General features: G+C 25.5%; 1 protein-coding gene across 1 annotated transcript in view; it reads left to right on the top strand.

The window, feature by feature from the left end:
* LOC145846202 (nipped-B-like protein) overlaps nt 1–24197 on the top strand; it is a gene marked incomplete at its 5' end in the record, with an annotated part of 34660 nt that extends 10463 nt beyond the window's left edge. Inside the window, 33 exons of the mRNA XM_082953115.1 lie at nt 252–428; nt 774–956; nt 1092–1303; nt 1753–1836; nt 2534–2759; nt 2822–2976; nt 3224–3405; nt 3512–3740; nt 3880–3959; nt 4145–4277; nt 6310–6543; nt 9006–9101; nt 9371–9633; nt 10233–10440; nt 12038–12184; nt 12331–12465; nt 12797–12949; nt 13101–13218; nt 13365–13437; nt 15802–15943; nt 16125–16354; nt 16931–17132; nt 17276–17359; nt 17478–17597; nt 17739–17906; nt 18584–18757; nt 19411–19521; nt 19690–19818; nt 19937–20163; nt 20646–20835; nt 21071–21229; nt 23583–23648; nt 23788–24197. Of these exons, the coding sequence (XP_082809241.1) occupies nt 252–428; nt 774–956; nt 1092–1303; nt 1753–1836; nt 2534–2759; nt 2822–2976; nt 3224–3405; nt 3512–3740; nt 3880–3959; nt 4145–4277; nt 6310–6543; nt 9006–9101; nt 9371–9633; nt 10233–10440; nt 12038–12184; nt 12331–12465; nt 12797–12949; nt 13101–13218; nt 13365–13437; nt 15802–15943; nt 16125–16354; nt 16931–17132; nt 17276–17359; nt 17478–17597; nt 17739–17906; nt 18584–18757; nt 19411–19521; nt 19690–19818; nt 19937–20163; nt 20646–20835; nt 21071–21229; nt 23583–23648; nt 23788–23850 (5153 nt within the window). The remainder of the gene's footprint in view (nt 1–251; nt 429–773; nt 957–1091; nt 1304–1752; nt 1837–2533; nt 2760–2821; nt 2977–3223; nt 3406–3511; nt 3741–3879; nt 3960–4144; nt 4278–6309; nt 6544–9005; nt 9102–9370; nt 9634–10232; nt 10441–12037; nt 12185–12330; nt 12466–12796; nt 12950–13100; nt 13219–13364; nt 13438–15801; nt 15944–16124; nt 16355–16930; nt 17133–17275; nt 17360–17477; nt 17598–17738; nt 17907–18583; nt 18758–19410; nt 19522–19689; nt 19819–19936; nt 20164–20645; nt 20836–21070; nt 21230–23582; nt 23649–23787) is intronic.
* Between the last annotated feature and the right edge of the window lie 888 nt (nt 24198–25085).

The following is a 25085-nucleotide window of genomic DNA, read 5'->3' as shown; positions in this document are numbered from 1 at the left end:
AAACCGTAGCTAGACAAGTTTGTAGCAATTTACTACTATAAGCATTTTAATATAAATCTGCTAGGATAAATACATAAACGGTATATGTCTTAAGTGTTTTTTCATCCTTATTTCAACTCAACACAAAATTCTAATTGTTTGTATTCTAGTTCTAAATCAAAAAAATTGTCTACAAAAAATATTAGTTATAAAGTTTTAGTTATATTTTTAAATTTTCGTGATATTCTAGTAAAATTATTTATAATTTTCAGGGCGGAGATTTCGTGATAGAAAACCAGCACCTAAGCCATATCAAGCGTCAATCTCACATAATGATCATACAAAATTTAATAACGATGAAAACAGTAAAGGTTTTGAAGCTTATAAACGAGTAGAAGACCGAATTAAGAACAGAAAACGTGAACTTAAATCTGGCGATGATTGTAAAAGTTAGCTTCATTGTTTATTAAAATTTAATAAATTAAAATTATTTTCACCGAAGTTTAAAGATTGTAATTATGACTTTGATCGTTTTACACCATTATCTATTTTTTTTTCTATATACTTTTATGATTCGTAAAAATCTTTTTTACGCTTGTTCAAATAAATTTGTCTATGTTTTAAGAACTTTAGTTAAAGTTGTACGTAACATTTTTTATACAACCTACTTTAATTGACATTAAAGAAATCTGAAACATTGGAGTTGTGAATATTGACAAGTAATTTAATTTAACTCAACAAGTAATTAAATTTTAGTGACGTTTTTTTTGAGGTTTGTTATTACAAATAAACAGTTGCTGCAAAAAAACGTAAGAAAATTCCCGGTTTGATTCAATTAGAAAGCGAAGAGAGTGCTAATGAGTCAGAAAATGAAAAACGGAAAGAAGAAATGAGGAAGCGTAGAAAAGATCGTCGAATTATGGAAGAAAGAAAAAACGAGAGAAGAAATCAAGTTGAATCTCGATTTCAACAATCTGGTTTGCATTTCTGACAGCTTGCCTGTCTAAAATTTTATTTTGGTGTTACATATTTAAACTTTTGTTCCCAAGTGTATGAAATAAATATTTGAGAAACTATACTACCATGATAACTTGTAAGTTTTGTAATTTCAGAGGAGGCTGGACCACACAATAAAGTTTTATCGTTAATTAGTAGAATATTTGACAAAATTGATGCGTTAGATGCAGGACTGCTTAATGAAATCATGTCAAATGATGAAAATAAAGAGTACAGTATTCGCCCATATAAATTAATTTCTAAACAAAAACTAGAAGAGCTTAATGAAGAAACATCAAAGTTGAAAGATAAAGGAACCTTAAACCAGGTTTTTATCCAATACAAAGTATTTTAGCAATAAGAGACTTAAGTAATTAAAAAAATGTCTTAAAACTGTAGCTAAAATAAGTTTTAAACTATTTTGTAAAAAAAAAAAAAAACAATTGTTAGAAAAGATTTTGTATTAAACAATTGACAGTAGTTATTTCATAAACTTATCAATTAAAAAAATAACTATAAGTATAATTCTACAGTTCTTTAATTCCTAAACATTAAATTTTAACAAAATTTATTTTAATTAATTGAACATTATTAAAATCATTTTATTGATTCAATATTGGTACGTTGTTGATTTATGATTTTATTTTGGTAATATATTTACTTTTTGTGTTTAACCAGCTAATTTTTTACTTATAATTTTATTTTTATTCTCCGGTTGGATTATGAAATTTTAATTTTAATTTTTGTTATAAAATATGCTAAATATTTTTCAAACAGATTCCAAGAAAAAAAGCAGTTAAACTACTAACATACCTTATACCCGTAATAAGGGCAGGAATAAAGGTGAAACCCTTATTAGAGGTAATGTTTTTTCGTTAAACAATAGAAGTATAAAGAACTAAAATAGTTTATCATTTTATTCTTGTTTCGCATATTGTTATTACTTATAGAATGAACATTTTGTATTTGTAGATAAACTATTTCATAGTATATTTGCGGACACTTATATAATTTTTACCTAAAGTTGTTTTTTATTTTATGACAAATTTTTATTTGAGGTTTCTTTTTTATTGTTAGCAGGGTTGCCACTTCACCTAGAAACCTGGTATTTGACAATTTAGGCAAAAAAAACCTGGAAAAACCTTGAATTTTAACAATTTTCACATGTTAAGTAGTAAAATTTCGATTTGACTCAAAAAACTTATCATATAAATAAAAAAAATTTGTGATCATAAAAAAATTGTTTTATTAAAAATCACATTGAAAAAAGCTTAAAGATATTTTTTCAATGTCGTTATACTATTTAACACCGTTTTTTACCTTAAACTTGAATTAAAAATAGACCCTAAATCGTGTAATTTTAAAAACCTGGAAGAAGTTTTTCAAAAACATTTAGTAATAGTTCAATAATTTTTGTATTATTTTTAGTTATATTTATGCTAAACTTATTAATATAACGTTTTGTCATTAATGAAAAAAATTATAACATAAAAATATATAACATTGTCTGTAAAATTGTATATTAGTAGTACCAGTAGGAAACATTTTTTAATTTTAGAATCGTAATGAAAACGATAAAAAAATGAGCAAAATCGAAATGGTTCATTGTTCTACTGAAGCTTCACTGATTGCTATGAACATTATGACGGCACCAAACATGAGCAAGTCGGTTTACATTGACGAAGTCATGGAAAGATTGGCTCAGTTTATGCGAAACCAATTAAACAATACTGTATACCCTGAGTATGACCCTGTGTATAAATCTCCTCTGAGTAAAAAAAAAGGTAAAGTCTGTTAGAGAAAAATTTTAGGTTGTGTTAAGTTTATAATTTTCTTCTGAAAACAGAAATGACGCATTCTAGTGGAAGAATGAGGCGTGCTCATTATAAAGGAACTAAAAACAGACGGATTCTTTCATTGTACAACAAATTAAATCAACTTATTGAAAACTGGACTGAGCTTGTTAATTTACAACCACTAACTGATGATACTGTTATAAAAGTACCTTAATTTTTTATAGTTTTCTAGATTTTATATGAATTATGTTTAAAAAATGATTATTTTTAACGTATTTTGAAATACCTATTATTATTTTATTAAGTATCGTTTATTATTTAAATTTTTTTTAATATATGTCTTCTAGCCGATAAGTTGATGAAGTTTAATCAGGTTGTTTAAGTTAAAACAAACTACATTTTACTATTACGTGCTTACAAAAAAGTTGTTTAACGAAGTTTAATTTACACAGATTGCACCTGTTGGTGTGTCAACGTTTTTTGTTGAAAATATTAAAGAAATTCAATTATCAGCTATCAGACTTACTACATGCCTGTTCTCTAAGTATGAAAAGCATCGTAAGCACATCATGGACGAAATTTTTCAATCCATGTCACGCTTGCCAACTAGCAAGCGAAATCTTCGTAGTTTCAAGTACTTAAATAATTAAGTATTGATATTTTACTGAACCAAATATTTATACTTATATGTATTTTTATGTAAAAATAGATTTTGGTTAATATTGTTTTTATCAATATAGGCTGACGCATGCAGAAGAAGCTGTTAACTCTTCAGATGACGAAGAGGAGCATGTTTCTTCAAAACTAAAATCTAAAGAAGCAAGTAATCTACAATATATTCAAATGATTACAGCTCTCATTTTGCACATGATACAATCAATCATTAAATTACCACAGCCGATTAAAAAGCATTTGATAGACGATGTGTACAATTCTGATAATACTGAAATTTTCACAGAAATGGAAACTGTTAGTTTTTTAAGCAACCAAATTTTTGATGTAGTTAATTTTTTTAAATTGTTTTTAATTTCTAAACAAAATAGTCTCAAAGTATTTTTCTTGCTACTGCAGCTAGTTTATTATTTTCATACAAGTACCATTATTTCAGGCAAATGAGATAAAAATGGTAAGCAGTTATGACCAAGCAAGACATACAGCACAGACATTTCTTGGATCCTTCCTTAAAAAGTAGCTAGTACTTTTATGTTTTTTCAATTTTTTTTATAAAAAGTATTTATATCTATGGTTGTAATTTTTAAATTTAAACAATCTTATTCTATCCATTTTATCATTTTATATCTCTTTTCATTCATAGATGAGGTTTTGAAATAGAATTTAAATGAATTTTAAATAGATACATACTATACTTATAGGTGTACTAGCAAAAGTGATGATACAGACTTTCGACCGTTGTTTGAAAACTTTCTTCATGATTTATTAAATACCGTTAACAAGCCAGAATGGCCCGCTTCTGAAATGTTGTTAACGGTATTAGGAAGGCTACTTGTTAGTAATAAACAGTTTAATACTAGTTTTTATTTTGATATGCACTGTTATCGTCGTTAATAATGTAATGAATGATTTAGATGTTTTTGTACGTTTTCGTCTGTAGTAGGATTTGCTTTTAATAACAAAATATATATAGTTAGTTAAACTAAAATACTATTAACGGAAACAAAGTGAAAAATTTAACTAAATAAAGACACTTTGTAATCAAATTCATTTTGTTTTCACAGTTCATGTTTCTTAAAAAATATAGAGATAGCCTCTAACTTAACGAGATCAAAAGCACTATTACAAAGATGAATTATTTTAAATCTAAATATCTCATATTTCCTAGCACAACCTCTATTATTTATTAAATGTTCTGCTACTGAATGTCTTTTAGCTGCGTTTTTGGTTGCTGTTGTCTTATTTATTTCAGATTCTTGTTCAATACGCAAGCAGGTAAATGTTCCTTTATCCTTGTTTTGAAATGCCTCGAATTTTGACCAATATAGCTTCTTTCGCAGAAGCAATTAAATTTTCTATATTACACAACTATTGTTTAGGTCTGGTATCGGATCTTACAACTGCACTTTTAATAAAGGTATTAAGAGAAATATAATTCTTGAACTACTTGATTGTAAGTTGTTTTTGTTAAATATTTTACTTTATTTTCAAATATACGTGATGTTTCTCCAATATATGGTAATTTCAAAGCTGCTAGGAACGGCTCCGGTCCGTATATCTTAGGTTTGTTTAGGTTATTATCATTTGATTTTATAACCCTCTTAATCAATTCTGGTGAGTATTCATTTTTTATCAAAATATATTTTATTCTCCACCTCAAAATGAAGGAATTCTTTAGAACAAATGTTGTAGGCTCTATGGTATAGTGATTTTATTATCTTTACTTTTAGTTTCTTACTACAAAAAGATTGGTAGTGTAAGTACTGCCCAGTAAATGTTGTTTTCCTATATACATTCATTAGATAATTTGTTCTATCTTTTGTTATCAATATATCTAAAAATGGCAGTTAATTGTTCTCTTCCACTTCTCTAGTCAAATAAAATGTTTCATGTAAATAATTTAATTTTCGAAATATAGCTTCGTTTTCATTTTCTGTTTGGATATAACTAAACAATCGTCATCGTATCTAATGTAGACAACCTGTGAAGACAGGTCTTCAGCAATTTTGAATTCTAAATATCATACAAAAATGTTAGCAAGTGTTAGGCCCAACGGCCAGGATAAATAAACATTTACCTGCTTGCGTGTTAAAATTCATTGAAAAAAAAAAGAACCTGAAATTAAGATAACCGCAACAAGAAACGCAGCTAAAAGGTCTTCAGTTGCAGAACATTTAATAAATAATAGAGGTTGTGCTAGGAAATATGAGACAAGTAGATTTAAAATAACTCATTATTGTAATAGTGCTTTTGATCTCGTTAAGTTAGCGGCTATCTCTATATTTTTAAAGAAACCAGAATTGTGCAAACAAAATAAATTTGATTACAAAGTGTCTTTATTTAGATATATACTTATTTAATTTTTAAATTTAATTTTATCGTTTTTTATCTGCTCATGCGAATGCTTGCTCCTTTGAAAAAATCACAGTTAAAGAGTTAAAATTCTTCAAATGTAGATCTTATACATAGGTGATTTATTAATATTATACCTGTCAACGTATACTTAAAGTATAAGTTATGGTACACTTTTAAAGTGATATTGTTATATAAAACATCGTTTTAATCGCTTAATTTTATTGTTTCAATTTAGTACAGTGTATAGTTGTATTATATTTTAAATTAATAGAATGTTTTTAATAAATGTTTATTTTTTTAATTCGCGAGTACGCATAGTTAAGTAAACATTTAATTCAAAAAACATCAAATATTAAACATAAAAAAAATACTTGATAGTTAATATATAAGAGTTATATAAGTATATTTTTAGCTTATATAGTATATATAGAGTACATTTGAGAATATTAATTACAGAAAACATAATTAATAATAAAATTTAACTTGAACTTTATACGTGTTAATTTAACAGGTATTAAAGTTTAGCAACAAGCAAACAGAAATGTCGCTCAGAGTTGCTTCACTTGATTACTTGGGTGTTGTTGCTGCAAAATTGCGTCGTGATGCGATCACATCGGCAGCAGGCGATGCCACGCTACAAGTCAAACAGTTGTTGAAAAGACTGGAGGAAAGTTACATGCAAAATGTCGATAATCAAGAAGAGTTAGAAGATGAAGAAAATGAGGAACAAACTTCTAACATTAAGGTTAATAAACGATAACTTAAAAACTAAGTGGAAAAGTTTATTTAAAAAAAAAAATTGTATTTAAACTTGTATAAGGTATTGTATAAATTATATTTGATGAAGTTTGGTTTTTGAAATAACTTAATTGAAAATTTATACAGTTACTAAGTTTCACCGCGAACGGTTTTTCAAACTGTGATTCTGCAATGAAAAATTAAAATGACAAACCATGCAAAAATTGTTGTTCAATTATAAAGTTAAAAATAGTTTAAAAATATCGTGGAAAATGTTGTATAAATTTTAAATACTAAATAATGATTAAGAATTTCTTGTATAGAAACTAAAAATAAATATGAATAAAGGAGTTTTAAAAAAAACTATAAATAAATTATAATTTTAGGGTTGCCACTTTACCTGGAAAAACCTGGAATTTGACTATTTAGGCAAAAAAAAACCTGAAATTTTAACAGCTTTCACATGCTCAGTAGTGAAATTTCGATTTGGCTCAAAATATCTATCATATAAATATAATTTTTTTTTCTTCATCAAAATTTTTATTTATTAAAATACATATTAAAAGTAGCTTTACAGTATCTTTTCAATATTTTTATACTATTTAACACATTTTCTTACCTTAAACTTAACTTTAAACTGAAAATAGACCTATAAATGTGTACTTTTAAAAACCCTAAAGACATTTGAAAAACCTGGAAAAATTTTTGAAAGAACGAGTGACAACCCTTACAGTTTCTTACCTTAAACTTAAGTTTATACTAAAAATAGACCCAAAAATATGTACTTCTAAAAACCTGGAAGAAATTTGGAAAACCTGGAAAATGTTTTGAAAAACGAGTGGCAGCCTTGTAATATGTTAAATATTTAAGTTGTTATGTTAAGTTTTGAATTGCATCACTAATTAGTACAAAAATGGCTTAAATTGAAAGAGGCTTATTTCTAAAAACTAATTAAACAGAGCTGTATGATTTTCGTTAAAAGTAAGAGAGAATTTAAACTAAGAAAACAGTAAAACCTATTACTAACAAAATCACCAAATAAGAGATAGTTATCTAGCATAAAAGTCTAAAAAATATTATAAACGATATTAAATATGTTTACCTTATTCAACCTGAAAGACTTCATATTGCACAGCAAATAAATGGAATTAGATAATTACTCAATGCCCGCACTATTTAAACAACATTTTATAAATCAACTATTTAAAAATACATTGAGTACTCTAAATAAGTTTTGTACCCACCGTCGTTATTAAAATGTTTTAATTCTATATTTAAACATATTTTTATTAAGTTTACTTTTAGATGATTTAGTTTTATTGGTAAAGATCACTAGAAAACTTTTATATTGTACTTTTAATAGTAATAAGTTTTACTGTTTTCTTAGCATTTAAATTCTATCTACATTAATATTAATTTTAAAAAAGTCTTGCATTTCTGTTTAACAATCACTTGAGTTTTTAGAAATAAGCCTATTTAAATTTAAGCCATTTTTATACCAAATAGTGATACAATTCTAAACTTGAACATAACAACTTAACTAGTAAACAGCGTTTAACATATTTTGATTTAACTTTTTTTTCAAAATTTTCAATATTCATATTTATTTTTAGTTTCTGTACAAAACCCTAGTTAAGCAGTATTTATTATTTATACAACATGTTTGCCATAACTTGTTTTATTTAAATTTATTATTTTAGGTTTTTAAATTTAACAAAAATTTTTTTATGGTTTGTCATTTTTATTTTTCATGCAGAATCACAGTTTGAAAATCCGTTCGCGGTGAAACTCAGTAATTGTATAAATTTTTCAATAAATGTAATTTTCAATACATGAGTCTTCAACTTGAATCGATACCTTTGTTCAACTGTTTAAACCATATATGTATTTTTTTCTTATAACCTACCATAATTTTATTCTTAACAATAGTTGGCGATTTAAATCGCCAGAGCTGTACAAATAAAAATAATTTAAATTGATAAAAAAATAAGAAAATGTGTCAAATTTTTAGAAATTAGTTATTTGTTAACTAAAAATAAGCTTTCTAAAAATTTAAAACTTTTTAACTTTAGAACTTTATAAATATTTGAAATAATTGTACACATTTTCACATTTAAGCTTTATATATATAAAGCTGGACATCGATAAAACTTTAATAAAATGCAAATTTTTTGATATAGAGTAAAACTTATTTTATTAAAAATAAAAGCATTAATAAAATAATAAATTTACATTTTAAAAATTTATTAATTTATATAAGTTTTTTTGATAGTTTCTTTTTGATTCAAAACTTATATTTTCCAGTAACGGAAACTTTTGACAAGACAAAAAGAATTAGTGTTTTATAATAATAAAATTATAAATAAGTGTTTTAGTATTTTGTTTCACACGTACTAAAATCCCTATTTTTTTTTCTATTATTCTTTTCAGTTTTTAGTTTGTTTAACTGAACCATTGTAAATTAAACAGAAAAAAGGTTTAGCAGCAAAAACTTTGAAACAAAAGCTACAATGCCTCGTTCTTGGATACCTAAGAAACAACATGAAAGCGGATGATGCTCTTGCAGTAAGTATTTATTTGTTAAAAACAAATTCAAAAAAAAAACAGTTACTTAAGTTATGTGGTGATTAATAATAATTGCCTTATCTTTGATCAAAAATATTTTTATACTTTAGTACAAGTTTTAGCAATTTGGCAGCGCTTAGATAGCATGAGAATATATATTAGTTTGGAAAAACTGCATAATAAAAATCCATAACAAGTTAAACTTAAAAAAAAGTTATTGTTTTAGTTTGTTAAATATTCAAATACAAAAAAGGTTATTTATTTTTCAGTTTGCACTTAACTTTTACGTTGGTCAGTGGCATCACGACCTGACGACTGAACATAAGCTCCATCAGGATAAGTTAAAGAAAACTGGTGCGTACAAAGCGGAAGAAGAAAATGAAGAAACTAAACAACTTATTCGATGTCAGAAAAAGAAAACTTTTTTACTAAAACTTTCTCAAGCGCAAGCTCTTTTGCAGATGAGTGTAGAAGAAAGGAATAGTTATAAATTTGCTGATGGCATTTCTCAATTTGCTGTTCAGCAAGAAAAGTTTGTTACAATTTGAACATAAAACTTTAATTAGTTTATCTCCAGAACTTTTTTTTTTGATTTTTCATAAAGTAATTTATTTAAAGTATTTGTTATGATTGATTTTTGTAGTTTGTCAATTTAGTTCTTTATAACCGATCATAAATGTATGTTCAATCAATATAGTTTAAAATATTTCTACTTCTGTGATTTTGGTTTTGCACTTTAAGCTTATTGTTTAATTTGTTGAAGATATTCTTTAGTAAAAGTTTAAAACTACTGTAAAATTTGTAAAATAATAAATAACTAAAAGAAATAAATATAGGAATAAAATAAATAATAACATTTGTTAAAATAAAAAAAATGATTGAAAATTCTCTTCTTTGTTAAGCTAAGTAAAAAATTTTTGAATATATTTAAATTTTACAGTTTGAAATACTTTTTTAAATCATTAATTATAAAATGTGTATATTTTATTCAGTAAAAATTAGTTCATATTATAAAATCAGTCTACATTTTTATTTAAGGAGGAGTTTCTTTTAAACGTTGAAACAAAAAGTACTGAAAGTAATTTTTTAAACAAGTTCTTTATATCTTGTTTAATAATAATTAATATTTAGATCCGACAAATTAGCATTGGCAGTAGCCAACGAAGATGCAACGCAGATGACAAGATTTCTTGCATCAAGTAGAAGCTTCAGCAAGTCATTTGACAGTTATCTGACATACATACTAAAAGTTTGTCAAGAAACATCCGGGGCATTAAGAACTAGAGCAATGAAGTGTCTTGCTGAAGTTGTTTCTATTGATCCAGCTATAATGACTAGAGTCAGTTTTAAAGTTTACTAAACTTAGTTTAAAAACATATAGAAAATAGTTTGCTTGCTGTTAAACTTTGTAAAACTCTAAGATTTTTTAAAGTATAAATCTGAAATTTATTCAGATATTACAGTCCCAGTACATTGTAAACTATTGTTGAAAAGTAATCGTTCATTGTTTTAAAGGTTTTGATTTTAAAAAATGTTAATATATTATCAATAATTATCAAAATAATTAAGTCAGTCTATTTAGAGCTAAGTTTCTGGTAAACTTGTGTTAACTTGATAGTAAAAGCAGGGTTCGTGCGCGTCAGGCTAAGTCAGGCTAAATCAGTTTTTTTGAAAAAAGTTGAAAAACGTCAGGCTAAATCAGTTTTTTTATTTAAAAATTTGAGAATCTCAGTTTTTCTCAGTTCAAATGCTTCACACTTTTTGATTAAAAAGAATTGAGAAAGATGTGAATTTATTTCTAAATAATGATTTAGTTATTTAAGACAAAATCAGTCAGTATTTGTAAAAATAAATGATTAAAACCTTTTGTTGAATCTCTAAAAATTTAATATGAATCTTCATTGTTTTGTTTTGAGTAGATTATATACGTCATAATTATGAAAATTCATAAAAAAATACAGTTTAAACATTAAAGTTTAGTTTAACAACTTAGCTGTTTGTTTAAATTTCAATACTCGTGTAAGCGTTTCATTTTAAATTTTAATAAAACAAGACAATGCACGTTGTTTTAATATAAATCTTCTGGTTATAATGTTTTTACTTAGTGCTTAATTAAATTGAACAATTGTCTTTAGTAATGTATATTAAATTTTTACACTAGTATAAATATAACACTAATTTTAAAACTTATCACTGAATCTGTTATGTTAAGGGCATAGGGGGGTCAATCACCTTTTTCACATTTTAGTCTTATTTTATTGAGTTGTAACTAAGCTATGAGTTGCTTTTTGCAGATTTAAAAGCTCAAAATGTTTTTGAGATAAAGCTAGTTGAATTCGGAGACTATGATAGTACTAATTAAGACCCATCAATATCTAAAATGACTTCTAAAAGAGATTTTCCTTACTTTGAAAAAATGTCAGGCTAAATTGGTCCCAGTCAGGCTAAATGAAAAAAGTTTCGCGCACGAGCCCTGTAAAAGATACATAAAGTTGAAAAAGGTTACATAAGTTTATCTTATTGTTTATATTTTTATTCTGTAAAAGCAGTTGTTTCTCATGGTAGATAATAATTGTGCTGCTTAGTTTTTTAAACAATTAAAATTTTTGATAATTAATTTAAGGACATATTAAAAAGTTCATTACATATAACTTGACTTAAAAAATTTAGAGCTCTGAGACATATATTTTTATATAAGATAGATAAACTAATAAAGCTATATTCAGAGATGTTTTAGCTTTTAAATTTTTGTATTTAAAAAATAAAGTTTATTTTTTGAGTTAAATCTAGTGCCCCCATTTCTTCAATTTTTACTGATCTTGTATCTTTCATGTAGTAACTATGCTCTCTTTCTAATTTTGCTACAGAGTTTTTTTAACAAGTCAAAATATAACTTTTACTTTTGAGAATAAGTTAGAGTACATTATATGTTATAGGATGATATATCAAAAGGAGTTCGTATAAGTTTGATGGATTCTTCGACAAATGTTCGAGAAGCTGCTGTTGATTTGATAGGAAAATTTATTATATTGAAGCCAGAACTTGTTGATACTTATTACGATATGCTTACTGCTCGCATACTAGTTAGTTTTTTTTTTACTTATTAAAATTTGGATGATTTTTTTAATACATTGATTAGCAAAAGTTTTACAATTAGAGTTATTTCTGATTTAAACATCTGAAGCTAGGTATATGTATTACAAACGTCTTTATATTTAAAATACAATAGGATACGGGTGTGAGTGTCAGAAAACGTGTGATAAGAATTTTGAGAGATCTGTGCCACGAACATCCACATCTTCCCCAAATGACAGATGCCTGTATTAGAATGATCAGAAGAGTCAATGACGAAGAAGGAATTAAAGTAAGTTGTAGTTATCAGGTATAAAGGTATACTTATAAATGTTATAAATTAGCTTGACAGGTATTTTTTTTGTTATAAACAGTAAGTTTACAATATCTGTGTGTAAAAGTAAAAACATAAAAAAAAGGTTAAAATTAGTTAATGTTTTACAATTACAATATTTTGTGTGTTGTTTTTATTAGGATTTTAAATTATTATCAAAAATATTTTAATTGAGAAAAAGTGTTTATACTTTTCTAAATAATTCAAAATAAATTTTAATTATTGTAAATTTTTATATAAATACATTTTAATTGGTGGAAATTGAACAAAATGAGTTGTCATTATGTAGAAATTAGTACACGAAGTTTTCATGAAAATGTGGTTTACGCCATTAAAAAGTGCGAATGAGTTAGAACTGAAAAAGAAGGCTTTGCTTATAACTGATATTGTAGCTGCTAATCGGAATAGAGGATACGAATGGATTGAACAGCTTTTCAAAAACGTAACTTTTATAAACACAGTAGTTTTTGTTAAAAGTAATTGTAATTATTAAAATGTTTACTTTTAGAACTAAAGTAATGTTTTTTTTTTGCAAATTCTTTTAATTTGTTTATGCACTTTAAGCTCTTAAAAAATAATTTATTTTCTTTTAGCTTATTGATACACCTGATGAAAACCTTAAAGTAGAAACTGCATGCCAACAAATTGTAGATTGTTTGGTTCAACATATAATAATCTTAGAGGATAAAGATAACGGTTTACTTGCTTGTGGTTCGTTTCTTTTCGAAATTTTTTGAAAATGACTAGTATAGCAAAATGTATAATTGTTTGAATATGTGTTACAATATTATATTTAAAAGATTAAAAAACACAATATAAAGCACTTCCTAATTTGAACTAAGCTTTGTATTTTTTAGAAAAAAATAATACTAAAGTTGAACCAAAAGTTGAAGACAAAAATAATGGTGGAAGTATTGATAGCAAGCAAAGGTTTTTCAAATACATTAACTTTAACTGGTTATTTAAATTACTTGATAAGTTTTCGTTTTACTTATTATAAATATTTGTTTAAAATAACGAATTGGTTTATGTTAAGTATTTAATTTCTTTTAAAATTAATTAGGTGTATGCAATAAACCGTTAAAGTTTTTGTATAATCAGCAAAACTTTTTTCTTAACATTATGTTTTAACAAAGATTTTTAGTCAGTATATGTTTTTAAAATAACGTATTATAAAAATATGTTATTTACTTTTGTTTAAGTAGTGATAATAGGTTATTATTTAATTCAATTTATTTTTATTAAATTTATAAAACATCACTTAAACAATTTAGTGTTATAATTAATAGTTTTGCAGTTTAAGTTGGTAGCTAACTCAGTAAAAGTTAATTGTATCTACTTTAAAGTCTGATTTTAGATATTATTTTTGTAATAACAATTTTTTTTTGTTATATTGTGGCAATATAAAGTACCGTTTTTATGGGTATGTTTCAAGTTTGCACGTGCGGAAAAAATTGCACAAAGACAATTTTACACGGTTGCAATTTTTTATTTATTCATATATTTTAACTTTTTATTAATTTTTTTAAATTAATTTTTTTGATTTTTCTATCACTGTTACCCCTTACCTTTTCCCTCGGTCGGTAGTTTTTTAAACTAATTTATTTTTGTTTATTCTTTTTTCTTGGTTTTTTTAATAATAATTTTTATTAGTTTTTTTTACTATCACTATTACCCCTAACCCTTACCCTCGGTCAGTAACTTTTATTAAAATATCTTTTATTTTTTTTATTTTACTCTCGTGCAAAAATGATCCTTAGTGCATAATTGTCTTCGTGCAGTTTAGTCCCCTCAAGCAATTTTGACCCCTCGTGCAAGTTTGTCTTCATGCAAAAGTATCTTCGTGCAAAGTTGACCCTTTGTGCAATTTTGACCCGTTCCGGTTTTTATACAAAATTATTACTTTTGTTGTACATGTTAGATCAATATATTTAAATGTTATTTAAATCGATTATCATAGTAAAAAAGAATTAAAAGTTTTCCAATTCGTTTTTACCCCAATTAAATAAATACTATTTTTTATAAAAAGTTTTTGGCTACATGACAATTCAAATTTCGACAATTCAATTTCAAAAAAAAAATTTAAAGAACCACAACTTATAGAGTACAGTATACTACCGCTTAAGTACGCACTTTTTTTGGTACGCATCACGCCTTAAGTACGCACTTATCCAGAAAGACAAAGTAAAGGATGTTATACTAGAACTTCAAGAAATTCCAGTTTTTTTGCCTAAATTTTCAATCATCAAGTTTTTCCAGACTATTTTATGTTTCCAGGTAGAATGGCCAACCTGCTGAGTTAGCCTGATACTTTCCACAACTTTTAAACTAGGGTGAGTAATCCTGAGTAGGCCAAGTGGCCTGAGATTGTGACAGTTCTGTTATTAAATGTTAACAAACTAAATACTTATGTAGTGGCTGCAGAAAAGTAAAAAGAATAATGATATTTGAGCTGTAGTGCTATTAAATAAATAAATCTAGATGACAAAGTTAAAAAAACCTACATATACAAAATAATTAAGTCATAATTTACTTTAAATGTACATACATTGACGTTTTGAAAATGTTTGGTAAACACAAAGTAGTTTGGTACTTTGCCTCTAACAAAACAAAATGTAGCTTAATATTTTTTTTTAAATCATTGACTGACATTGACTTTCTATATTTAATGTATGTAATAATTATGTAGAAGCTTTTTATAGAAAAAATAAATCATTTTAAAATCTATTAAAAAAATTTGCAAATTAGAATTATGTTTTAAATGTTATTTAAAATAAATGACTTGTTTATTTGGCTTAATTATTTGGTGGCTAGTTGTAAGAAAGAAAACAAACAACTAAATTTCATATTATACTATATCGTCAAAAAGTACGCACTACCCGTGCTAAGTACGCACTTTTGGTCGGGTTCAATTTGCGTACTTAAGCGGTAGTGTACTGTATTATATATTTGAAAAAAATAAAATATGTATGTTGGTATTATTATTATCTACAGGCCATTTTTTCTTTTTATAAAATATTTATTTTTTCTTAAGATATTAAAAAATAATAAAATTAAGAATACTTAACACTTATTTTAGCCATATCAAAAGAAAAGTTTGATTTTTTACAAAATAAAAAAAATGGCTCGTATATATTAATAAAATCAACATACATATTTTTTATTTTTTCAAATAAAATCCTTTTTTTTAATTGTGGCCCTTTATATTATTTTTTAGAATTATATTTGTCCAAATTTGAATTGTCGTGCACCCATTTTTTATAAACAGTTTTTAATTAACCATTAATTGAATAGCATTGCTGTAACTAAAGAATTAACTGAAAGTTCTACAACACGAAGTGAAAGGTTAATTGCAACCATACAAACTCTTGGATATCTGGCTAAGATTCGACCTCAATATCTAGTTAAGCATGTCATGCTTTTGCAGCCGTATTTAGCAACTAGTACTAAAAAATATTGTAAGTTTTGTTTTAGTACTGTAAACTAAAAGTAAATTTAGAAAATACATACTTTCAAGTAATATTATTTTCTTTCAATATGTTTAGTTCGATACGCTATGCAGCTCATTTTTGTTTTAACTTTTTTTAGGTTAAAGTTTAATTTGTTAATCATTTCAGAACTCTGATTCTATTTTAATTGTGTCGGGTGTATGCAAAATTTTAGAATTGTCAGTCCCACTAATGCAACGACCAAGTGGAGATTTTCTTGTAACTCTTGAAGGTGAAATGATGAAGATAATTTTAGTGCAGCAATACCGCATTGTTGTAACTGCAGTTGCTTGTCTAGCTTCTGTTGTTAATAATTTCACAAATAACTACAAAATCGTATGGGACTGCTTTAAACGCATGTTTGGTAAGATAAAGCCTATAAATACTAATATATATTTTCTTTTAATTAACGTTTTAACTACTTAAGCAAAAACCTTTTTTTTTTTTGCTTGTTTGTGTTCAATTTTATTTATTATATTTTTTAATGTACTTTTTTTTAAACTAAACTATTCACTCAATACCCAAGGAGTTACCTAATTTTAATTTGATTTTTAACGCTTATATAGGAGGAATGCAAAAAAGCTAGAGAAGTATTTGAAAATAAACCTCATATAATACTTCAAAATAAATCTCACACACTCCAACTTTTTCGAGCTATTTTCATTGTTGGGCATTTATCGAAAACATTTAATTTTGAAGATGAAAATTTTGCAGCAAATGAAAGTGTATGTGTTCAATACTTTTTTTTTAATCAATAACTTAAAAATACGTTTGTTTCCTAGGTTTAATATATTAATAAGACATTTATGTTAATGTTTTGTTGAGTCTTATTTTAAAATATACTAATTCATGCTCGTCTATAGTTAAGCTGCAAATTTTGTTTGAAATACAACTTTTTAAACAATTTTATTTAAACACATAGAATCGTGTTAAAGAAATGTTTACGAGTGTTTGTTTTTCTTCTGCACACTAAACGATGGTAACAATACAACAATGACTAATTTAAGAACCATGGCAGTGCAATCATTAGGCTTGTTAATGATTCAAGATCCTGATATGATGTTTCTTCAAACAACTAGAGATCTCTACAAATCTCTACTTCAAGCTGAAGAGACAAAGGATAGCCTAAAAGCACAAGTATCTATTAAATTATATCTTATTCTAGATATAGTTGATATAATAAGTTTTGATTAAAATGAATGTTTTTTGAATGTTTACCAAATATTTAGTTTTCTACATGTCATATGAGTTTACAGTAAGTTTAATACTTACTTTTTTAGGTGATGCAAAACTTGCAAAATTATCTACAAACTGAAGACGCAAAACAGCAAGAAGCAGCTATGGGAGTTCTTCAAAAACAACAAGTTTTTATAGTGTTGTACTATATAGTAAACGTTTATGAAAAATTAGTAGTAAAGTTTCAAAATATGTGATTTACAAAGCTTGAATACTTTTATAAAACATTTATGAAATCTTTTTAAGGATCCTGAATCTGATGAGGAAATTGACATGAAAAATGAACTTGCTGGTGAAAACATAAAAGAAATATGTGATGTTTCTAGTGGAATGTCATCATCTGTCATGCAACTTTTCCTTAAACAGGTTAACCTACTTTTTGATATTTATTAATTAGGTTTTTCTAAGTCTTTAAGTACATAACTTATACACTATAAACACGAGTAATATTATACAGTGAAGTAAGTTTATGTTTTGTAAAGATTAAACAAAAACATAAACTCATAGATACTAGAAGCATTTTTCCACATTTCACCCAAAATCCGTAGAAACGCGCTTCACACAGTCACGTTGACACTTCAGCTAGGTCTTGTCCATCCAAATCAGTGTGTTTCGTATTTGATAGCTGCAACAAGTGATCGCGAACCAACAATTTATAAGGAAGCTGATCAACAGGTTCAAATCAAATGTTTTAAATTGCAAAGAAGCAACAGATAAAGTATTTTAGTATAATTTATAAAACTTTTTATAGAGCATGGTACTGTTAAGTTAATATTTTTATACAATTTAATTAGGTTAATTTTTAATGTTTGAATACAACCAAATGAGATATATTTAAAACAGGATTGCCACAAACCTAAAATCCTGTAAAAACCTGTAATTTGACAATTTGGTGAGAAAAACCTGGAATTTGTAAAATTTAAAAACAAAACTGGAATTTAAAATAGTTTTTACATGTAAAGTAGTGAAATTTCAATTTGATACAACAAATTTATCATAAAGATTAAAAATTTATCATCATCAATTTTTTTTTTAATTACAAAGTACATTTAAAATAGATTTACAGTATATATTTTTAACGTTTTTATACCATTTAACACAGTTTTTTTTTTTGACCACAAATAATGTAATTTCAAAAACTTAAAAGAAATTCAGAAAACCTGGAAAAAAATTCTCAAAAATCAGTGGCAACCCTGTTAAAATTGTCTTTTAGGCTAGGTATAAGCTCTGAGGCAATGATAACTATGAGAAACTTTATATGACGTATTTTTTGATAAAAGTTTGAACTTTCATAGTTATAAATATATAATAAGTTTAAATTGTTTTTACTATACTTCCATTATTTTTTTCAGTTGGGGGAAATAGGAAAAAAGTATAGTGGTTTTATTACATCTAATGCTAACCAAGGAATCAACATGTCTTACAAACTACAAAAAATAATTAACAACAAGAATAAAATTGTTGCTCGAGGTTTTACTTTGGTTCAACAAATAACTACACTTGATGAGAACGCTGGTTATAACAAGGTTTTTATAATATACATTTCGGAGATGCAATGAATTGTATAATATAGAAAAAAGTTGTTAAGTATGGTTTTTTTATAAAATAAAATACAAATTTATATTGAACGTTGTTTTTAAAACTAAGTAGAGTGTTTTCAATTTTTATTATTTGTAACTGCAAGTAATCCTCTCAAGGTTAATTTTAATAGAAAAATTATTTATAAAATTTTAAAAAACTATAAAACTTGATAAAAATTTAAATATAACTTCTTTCTTAGCCAAGTTGAAAAATCATTGCAAACTTACATAAACTTTTTGTTGTAGTTATTTGCTTACTAGTTTAGTGGTGTTTTTAATCGAACTGTTTTTAGCGCTATTTTATAAAAAAATATAGTTTGTGATCTTTGTCAAAAATGTTGAACTTAAATCTTATACCCATATTCTTCGAAAGGTTATTGATTTTTTATAAACAAGGTAGGCTAAAAGTGCTTGGACTATTTAAACACGGTATGTTTGCAAAAAATACTAAACAGAAATTCAACATCATTAAAAATTACAACTAAGGAAACAAAAAATAATTTCAACTTAGTTTTTTTCTACGTACTCTTGAACCTACGCACATTGCGTCCACAACAAAAATAAATAATTAAACGAGATTATTTTAATATTGTTTTCAGGCTTGTTGTTCCCATTTGTATCAACTAGTAAGAAGTGATCGAAAACATCGCAGAAGTCTCATAAATTCTTTACTTCGACTTTTTGATGATACTGTTGTAAGTTTAAATATTGTTCTATACATCTAGCTATTTTTGTTTAGTATTGAAAGTTTAACTTAATATTTTAAAGTATTTATAGATTCTTATTTTATATCATTTTTGTTTTGTTTTTCTTTAAATAAGATGAAAATAGTCTCATATTAATAATACAATATTTATGTAGATGACAGACATGGAAAGTTAATTTTTATTGCTGACAATTTAGCATACTTTCCTTACCAAACTGTTGATGAGCCCTTGTTTCTAATGAATGCAATTGAAGTGTTCGTTTCTGTTTCAGGTTCAAACGTTATACAAGCATTAAAAGAGGTTCGTTTAATTTTTTTAAACGTTATTCTTACCGATTTAATCTATAGATTAAAATTGATGTTGGGACGATCGGAAATACGAAAGGCATTTGTAGATAAATCCAATTTAACGTTATCAGGAATTGAATGCCTGTAAACAACAAGTTGGTGTAGGAAGCTCGGTCATTGCGTCATCAGATGATGAAAGTGACGTAGACGAAGAAAAAGCAAACAATGATGTAATGAGGAGAGAATTGTCTCGTATGAGCGAGCAAGTTTTATTAGAATTTAGTCATCATTCACTTGCTTGTCTTCTTCTTCTTTGGCTAAAAGACTTCCTAAAATGCGTGTTTGGATTTACAGACAAGTTAGGATGGTTTTTATAAGTTTTTTGTGATACATAAAATTTTGATTTTTGTATGTTTAGTATTCAATTTTTTATCTACTTTGTTCATTGATTATTTATTAGAATCTCACAACATGAATTTTATTTTTATGAAGATGAATTTTTTCTTTAATAATACATTTTAGCATCTTAAAAGTTTTGTTTAATATTTTTGAGCTAACATTCAAACTTGCACCTATACAACTGTTTCTAAAACATACCTTTATAAAAAAATTATTTACTTCTGAACTAGTTTTTTAAGATAATGGCTTTGTTTTTTTTTACTTACAATCATTATACACATGGTATCAACTAATGTACTCTTCAAGATTTTGATCATCTGTTGTCTTTATTTTCATACAAATTGCGGTTTTTGTTAAGACAATAAAATGTGTAGTTATTAATATAGCGTTCTTAGCTTTTATGTTGATTATTATATTAACACATATAAAATTATTTCTTAGAAAAATTCATAAGTACAATCCTATGGAAAAGAATCGAGCAAACGATAAGCAATGTCATCGAAAAATTAAGCTAGAGCAAAAATACAATATTAATATTAAACCAGCTGAAGACCATGTAATTAGATTACAAAATAATGTCAATATAAAAAGTACAACCAGTTTACACGCAATACATAGGCAATATTGTATGGTTTGTTTATTAATAAATTGTAAGCTTCTTTTACATCCATAAAATAAACTTCATATAAAACTTAAAGCTCAATTTTTTAGATTAGTAAAAATAAATTTATGTAAATAAGAAAAAAGACTTTGTTTTAATAATTTTATATAGCTTACTTTATTAATTTTTAAAAAGTGTAAGTATAAACCAATTTCATGATTCAGTGTACTAGAACATGATAATAATATGCAAACAAATTAAACAGCTGAAAGAGTTGATGAATAAGCTTGATCCTAACGAAGAAGACTCGTCCGGAGACGAGCTCAATAAAACAACTACTCTACCTCAATCTTCTCAACAAAACAATCAAGATTCAAGCTCGGACACTGACAATGGCGAATGTAAACAAAAAACTTCACTTGATGTTTGTTTATCTACTAAAATTTATTGTTTAAGTATAAGTTCCTTTGTTGTACTATTTTATTTTATTGTTGTTTTCATTATCATAATTTACATTTTATGTAAATATAGATAAATAAAGTAATTAATGAATGTAGTTGTATGTAGCATTGCTTAGTAAATAGCTTAATAGACTATATTAAAACTCTACCATAATGTTTTTTTTTAACGAAACATTGGTTTTAGTTTAAAAATAAAGTTTACTAAATACTTTTAAAAACTCTAATTACTAATATATATTTATATTTAGAAAAGTCGATTTCAAAAAAAAAAAAAAGAATATACGTTTCCAGGGTTGCCACTCGGTCAGGAAAAGTCAGGAAATCAGGAAAAGTCAGGAAAAATTTGAAAAAATTACAAAAGTCAGGAAAAGTCAGGAAAAAATGGGGGGTTTTGAAAAAAGTCAGGAAAAGTCAGGAAATTTGATAAAAAAAAAATAAAAAGTCAGATTTCGTCAGTTTAAATTTACGAAATTCCTTGTTTTCCAAAGCCTTTAAGTGGTATAAGTTAATTAAAAGTCCTTTAAAGTCAGAAAAAAATTCCAAAATTTTCCTAAAAATTTACAAAAATATTTAGTTTTATTTCCAATGCCTTCAGCTGGTATAAATTAGTAAAATATCCTTTATAATACTGCAAAAGTTTTCTATTAACATATTGAACAAGTACCCTACTTGAACAAGCAGATTTTGTAAGCTTTTTAGTATTTATGATCTGTAGCAAGGACACTTCCATAGTAAAACTTAATATATATACACAAAAGTTTATCTAGCATAATTTTAGAATCAAAGTGTTTTTTGTTCAAGTAAATAATTGAGTTCTTTATAACTAAGCACTTAGTTTAATATTTGATGTAACAAGTTAATGTGTATACTTTACCTCTTTATAATTTTTCATATTTGTTAAAATTTTTTAAATAAGTTATAAGAGAGGTATATGCCAAGATTTAATTTACTTATTATTTGTATTTTTTGTAGAGTAACTCAAGTTTTTAAATTAAATAAGAGTATATTTATTTGTTACAAATTTTACACTAAATGATAAGAGGAAATATTTTATACAACAGATATATAGTTTACTTTTTTATGTCTTTTTTTGCAGTCACTTAAGTATATTCTTTTTTGTTTTTTATTTAAGGATTTTATATTAAATAGTTTGGGTAGTATTTTATTAAACTAAGTGAACAATTTATATAAGTAAAACATGTTTTAAGTAAATACTTTTTATTACTAGATATTTTTAACATATACGCTATATTTTTATTACTAGATTTATTTTACAACTTATTTGCTAAATCTACTTTATGCTATAGATACATTTATACTAGGAAATACTAAAAAATTGTGTTCTTTATTGTTTTAAGGTTTCAACTGTAAAAACTTGTTATTGTTTTAAGATTTTAGTTGTGAAAGTTCGTTATTAATTCAAGGTTTTAATTGTAAAAGTTCCTTATATGTCGTTTGTTTATCTAGATACATTTATGCTAGGATTTGCTAAAAAATTGTTTCGTTTTTCAGACAAGCTGTGTTTATAAGGTAAAAATACAAGAATTTTGCTGATAGAGCTGTTTATTACAAACATCAATCATACACAGATGGTTTAAGTGATGTACTGGAAGTTTAATTATAGAATTCAACAAAAAACTATTGTTTTTTACCTGTATTAAAGTTAGATTGAAAGTTTTATATAGTTTAAGTGTTAGATTATGTATTTTAGAATAAGTCTAATTCAAGAGTTTGATTTAGAAAAGTCAGGAAAATTTTGGTAAAAAGTCAGGAAAAAGTCAGGAAAAGTCAGGAAATTCTTCTCAGTTTTTTGAGTGGCAACCATGCGTTTCATAAAAAAAATCTTTTATATATAAATATATATATATATACCTGTATGTATTATCTTATTAGTCGTCTAAGAAGTTATAGTACTCCACACTGTTAAATTTAAACTTAGTTACAATCATAAAAATTTAAATATTGTTTTGACTCGTTTAACTTAAAACAGTGAAGCAAATTGGAACAAGCAAAATAATATTTTTCTGGTTTAAAAGTTTGTATAATGAAAACTGATTTGTTTAAATGCTGTGTATTTTAGTAAAAATAATAGTTACTATTATTAAAATTTATTAGACCAACACTTCTATTCACAATGTGACCGAAATAGCTGTAATTTAATTTGTTGCACAAGTTAAAGTTGTAAATAAAACTGGTGCGTTAAATTTCTTACAAAAACCAAGGACCTTTTAAGTGACCAATATTATTATTGTAGAATCTGATAAACTTAACTTTTTATGAATAAAACGAATAAAATTAATCAAAATAAACTTACAGCTTATCAGAAAATCCACAGCTCTCAAAAGTCGTCCAAAATCTGGCAGAAAAATAGGTTCAAACAAGGTATGTCAATAGTTATTTTAATATAAACTTTAATAGAGCTAAAATAATATACCAAATACAAAAATCTGTGCTCTTTTTTTTATTATACATTTAGCAATTTTGCAACAAACTATTAGGTCTTAGATGATTTTTTTTAAAGGTTAGGTATGCAGAAGAAAGTTCGAGCGGTTCCGAAAGTGATGAAGATTTTAGAGGGTTATGAGTTCAATATATCTAAATCATATAGTTTGCTCAACGCCACTTAAAGCTAAAAAACATTTAGTAGTTTGGATTAAAAGTAAACTTTCAGTTAGTATGGTAACATAAGTGATTTATGGTGTTCGTTTTGATTTTTTAGCACAAATTTGTAAATCGTCTGAATTTATGATCCTTTTTACTAAAAAATGTTTCTTTTTTAAGAGTTCTCATTGACAGTTTCTAAATAATTTTTTGAAATATTTGATCTTGTTGATTTTTTATATTATTTAAGTTTTTTTATATTGTTTTGTTTTCCAATGTTTTAAATTTTATGTTTATATTTATAAAACCTACAAGTAGATAAAGTCGGTTGAAAACCATAACAGTAAAATTTGTGTTTTGTTTTCTATCAAAAATAAACAAATGAGATTTTAAATTTTTCCCTAATTAAATTTGTCTACAGTTATTGTTTTTTTTTGTTTTACGATGGTTTTTTTAATTCTCTACTTCATATTTTTTACTTTTTTAGATTTAAGAGTTTTTTAAACTATGTTAAAGTACAAGAATAAACTTTTAGTTGCTTTTGGTAAAAAATAGTTATTTAATTGTTTGCAATTTGTGCTAATTTGAAAACACTTTTTTCTTATATGTATTTTACGTAATAATAATGTATAACAATTAGGTTAAGATTTTAGTCAGTTTTTTTGAAGGTTGTTCACAATTGATCTATGATGAAAATAATCTGTATATGCCAAAATCAATATTTCTGTACGTTTTTCATTGAAATATAAACTAAGTATATGGACGCCTCATTAATGTCCAGGCTTCTGCTCTGACAACTTTTGCCAACTACCAACAAGCATACTGTAGCTGTCTTGCTAGTGTAAAATGTATTAAATGTTGATAAGCTATTACACAAATCTGAGATCACTAGCCATACAAGTTTCCAAGTAAAAAATTATAAATGAGCACTAATAAAGATACTTAGAAAATTATATTTTCTCCTTTTCTAACTTTCTGAACATCAGCATTAATAATTTGTATTAATATTATAGCTACAATAACATATTTTTAATGTTATATTAACTTTATATATTATTTTTTTACTAATTTATTGTATTCCAATTTATTCTAAAATATACTTTTTCAACTTCGTTATAAGATGTGGCCAAAATACGATTTTTCTAGTTTTGCACTACGCTACATCTTTTCTTATCATAAAATTAAATTATCAATGTCTAATTTTTAAGGGTCTTATCA

This window comes from Thalia democratica, unplaced genomic scaffold (genome assembly GCF_965202585.1).
Source record: "Thalia democratica unplaced genomic scaffold, ktThaDemo2.hap1.1 HAP1_SCAFFOLD_341, whole genome shotgun sequence".
NCBI lineage: Eukaryota > Metazoa > Chordata > Thaliacea > Salpida > Salpidae > Thalia > Thalia democratica.
Note: the sequence above shows the minus strand (reverse complement) of the source record. Positions and strands in the feature narration are given on the sequence as shown.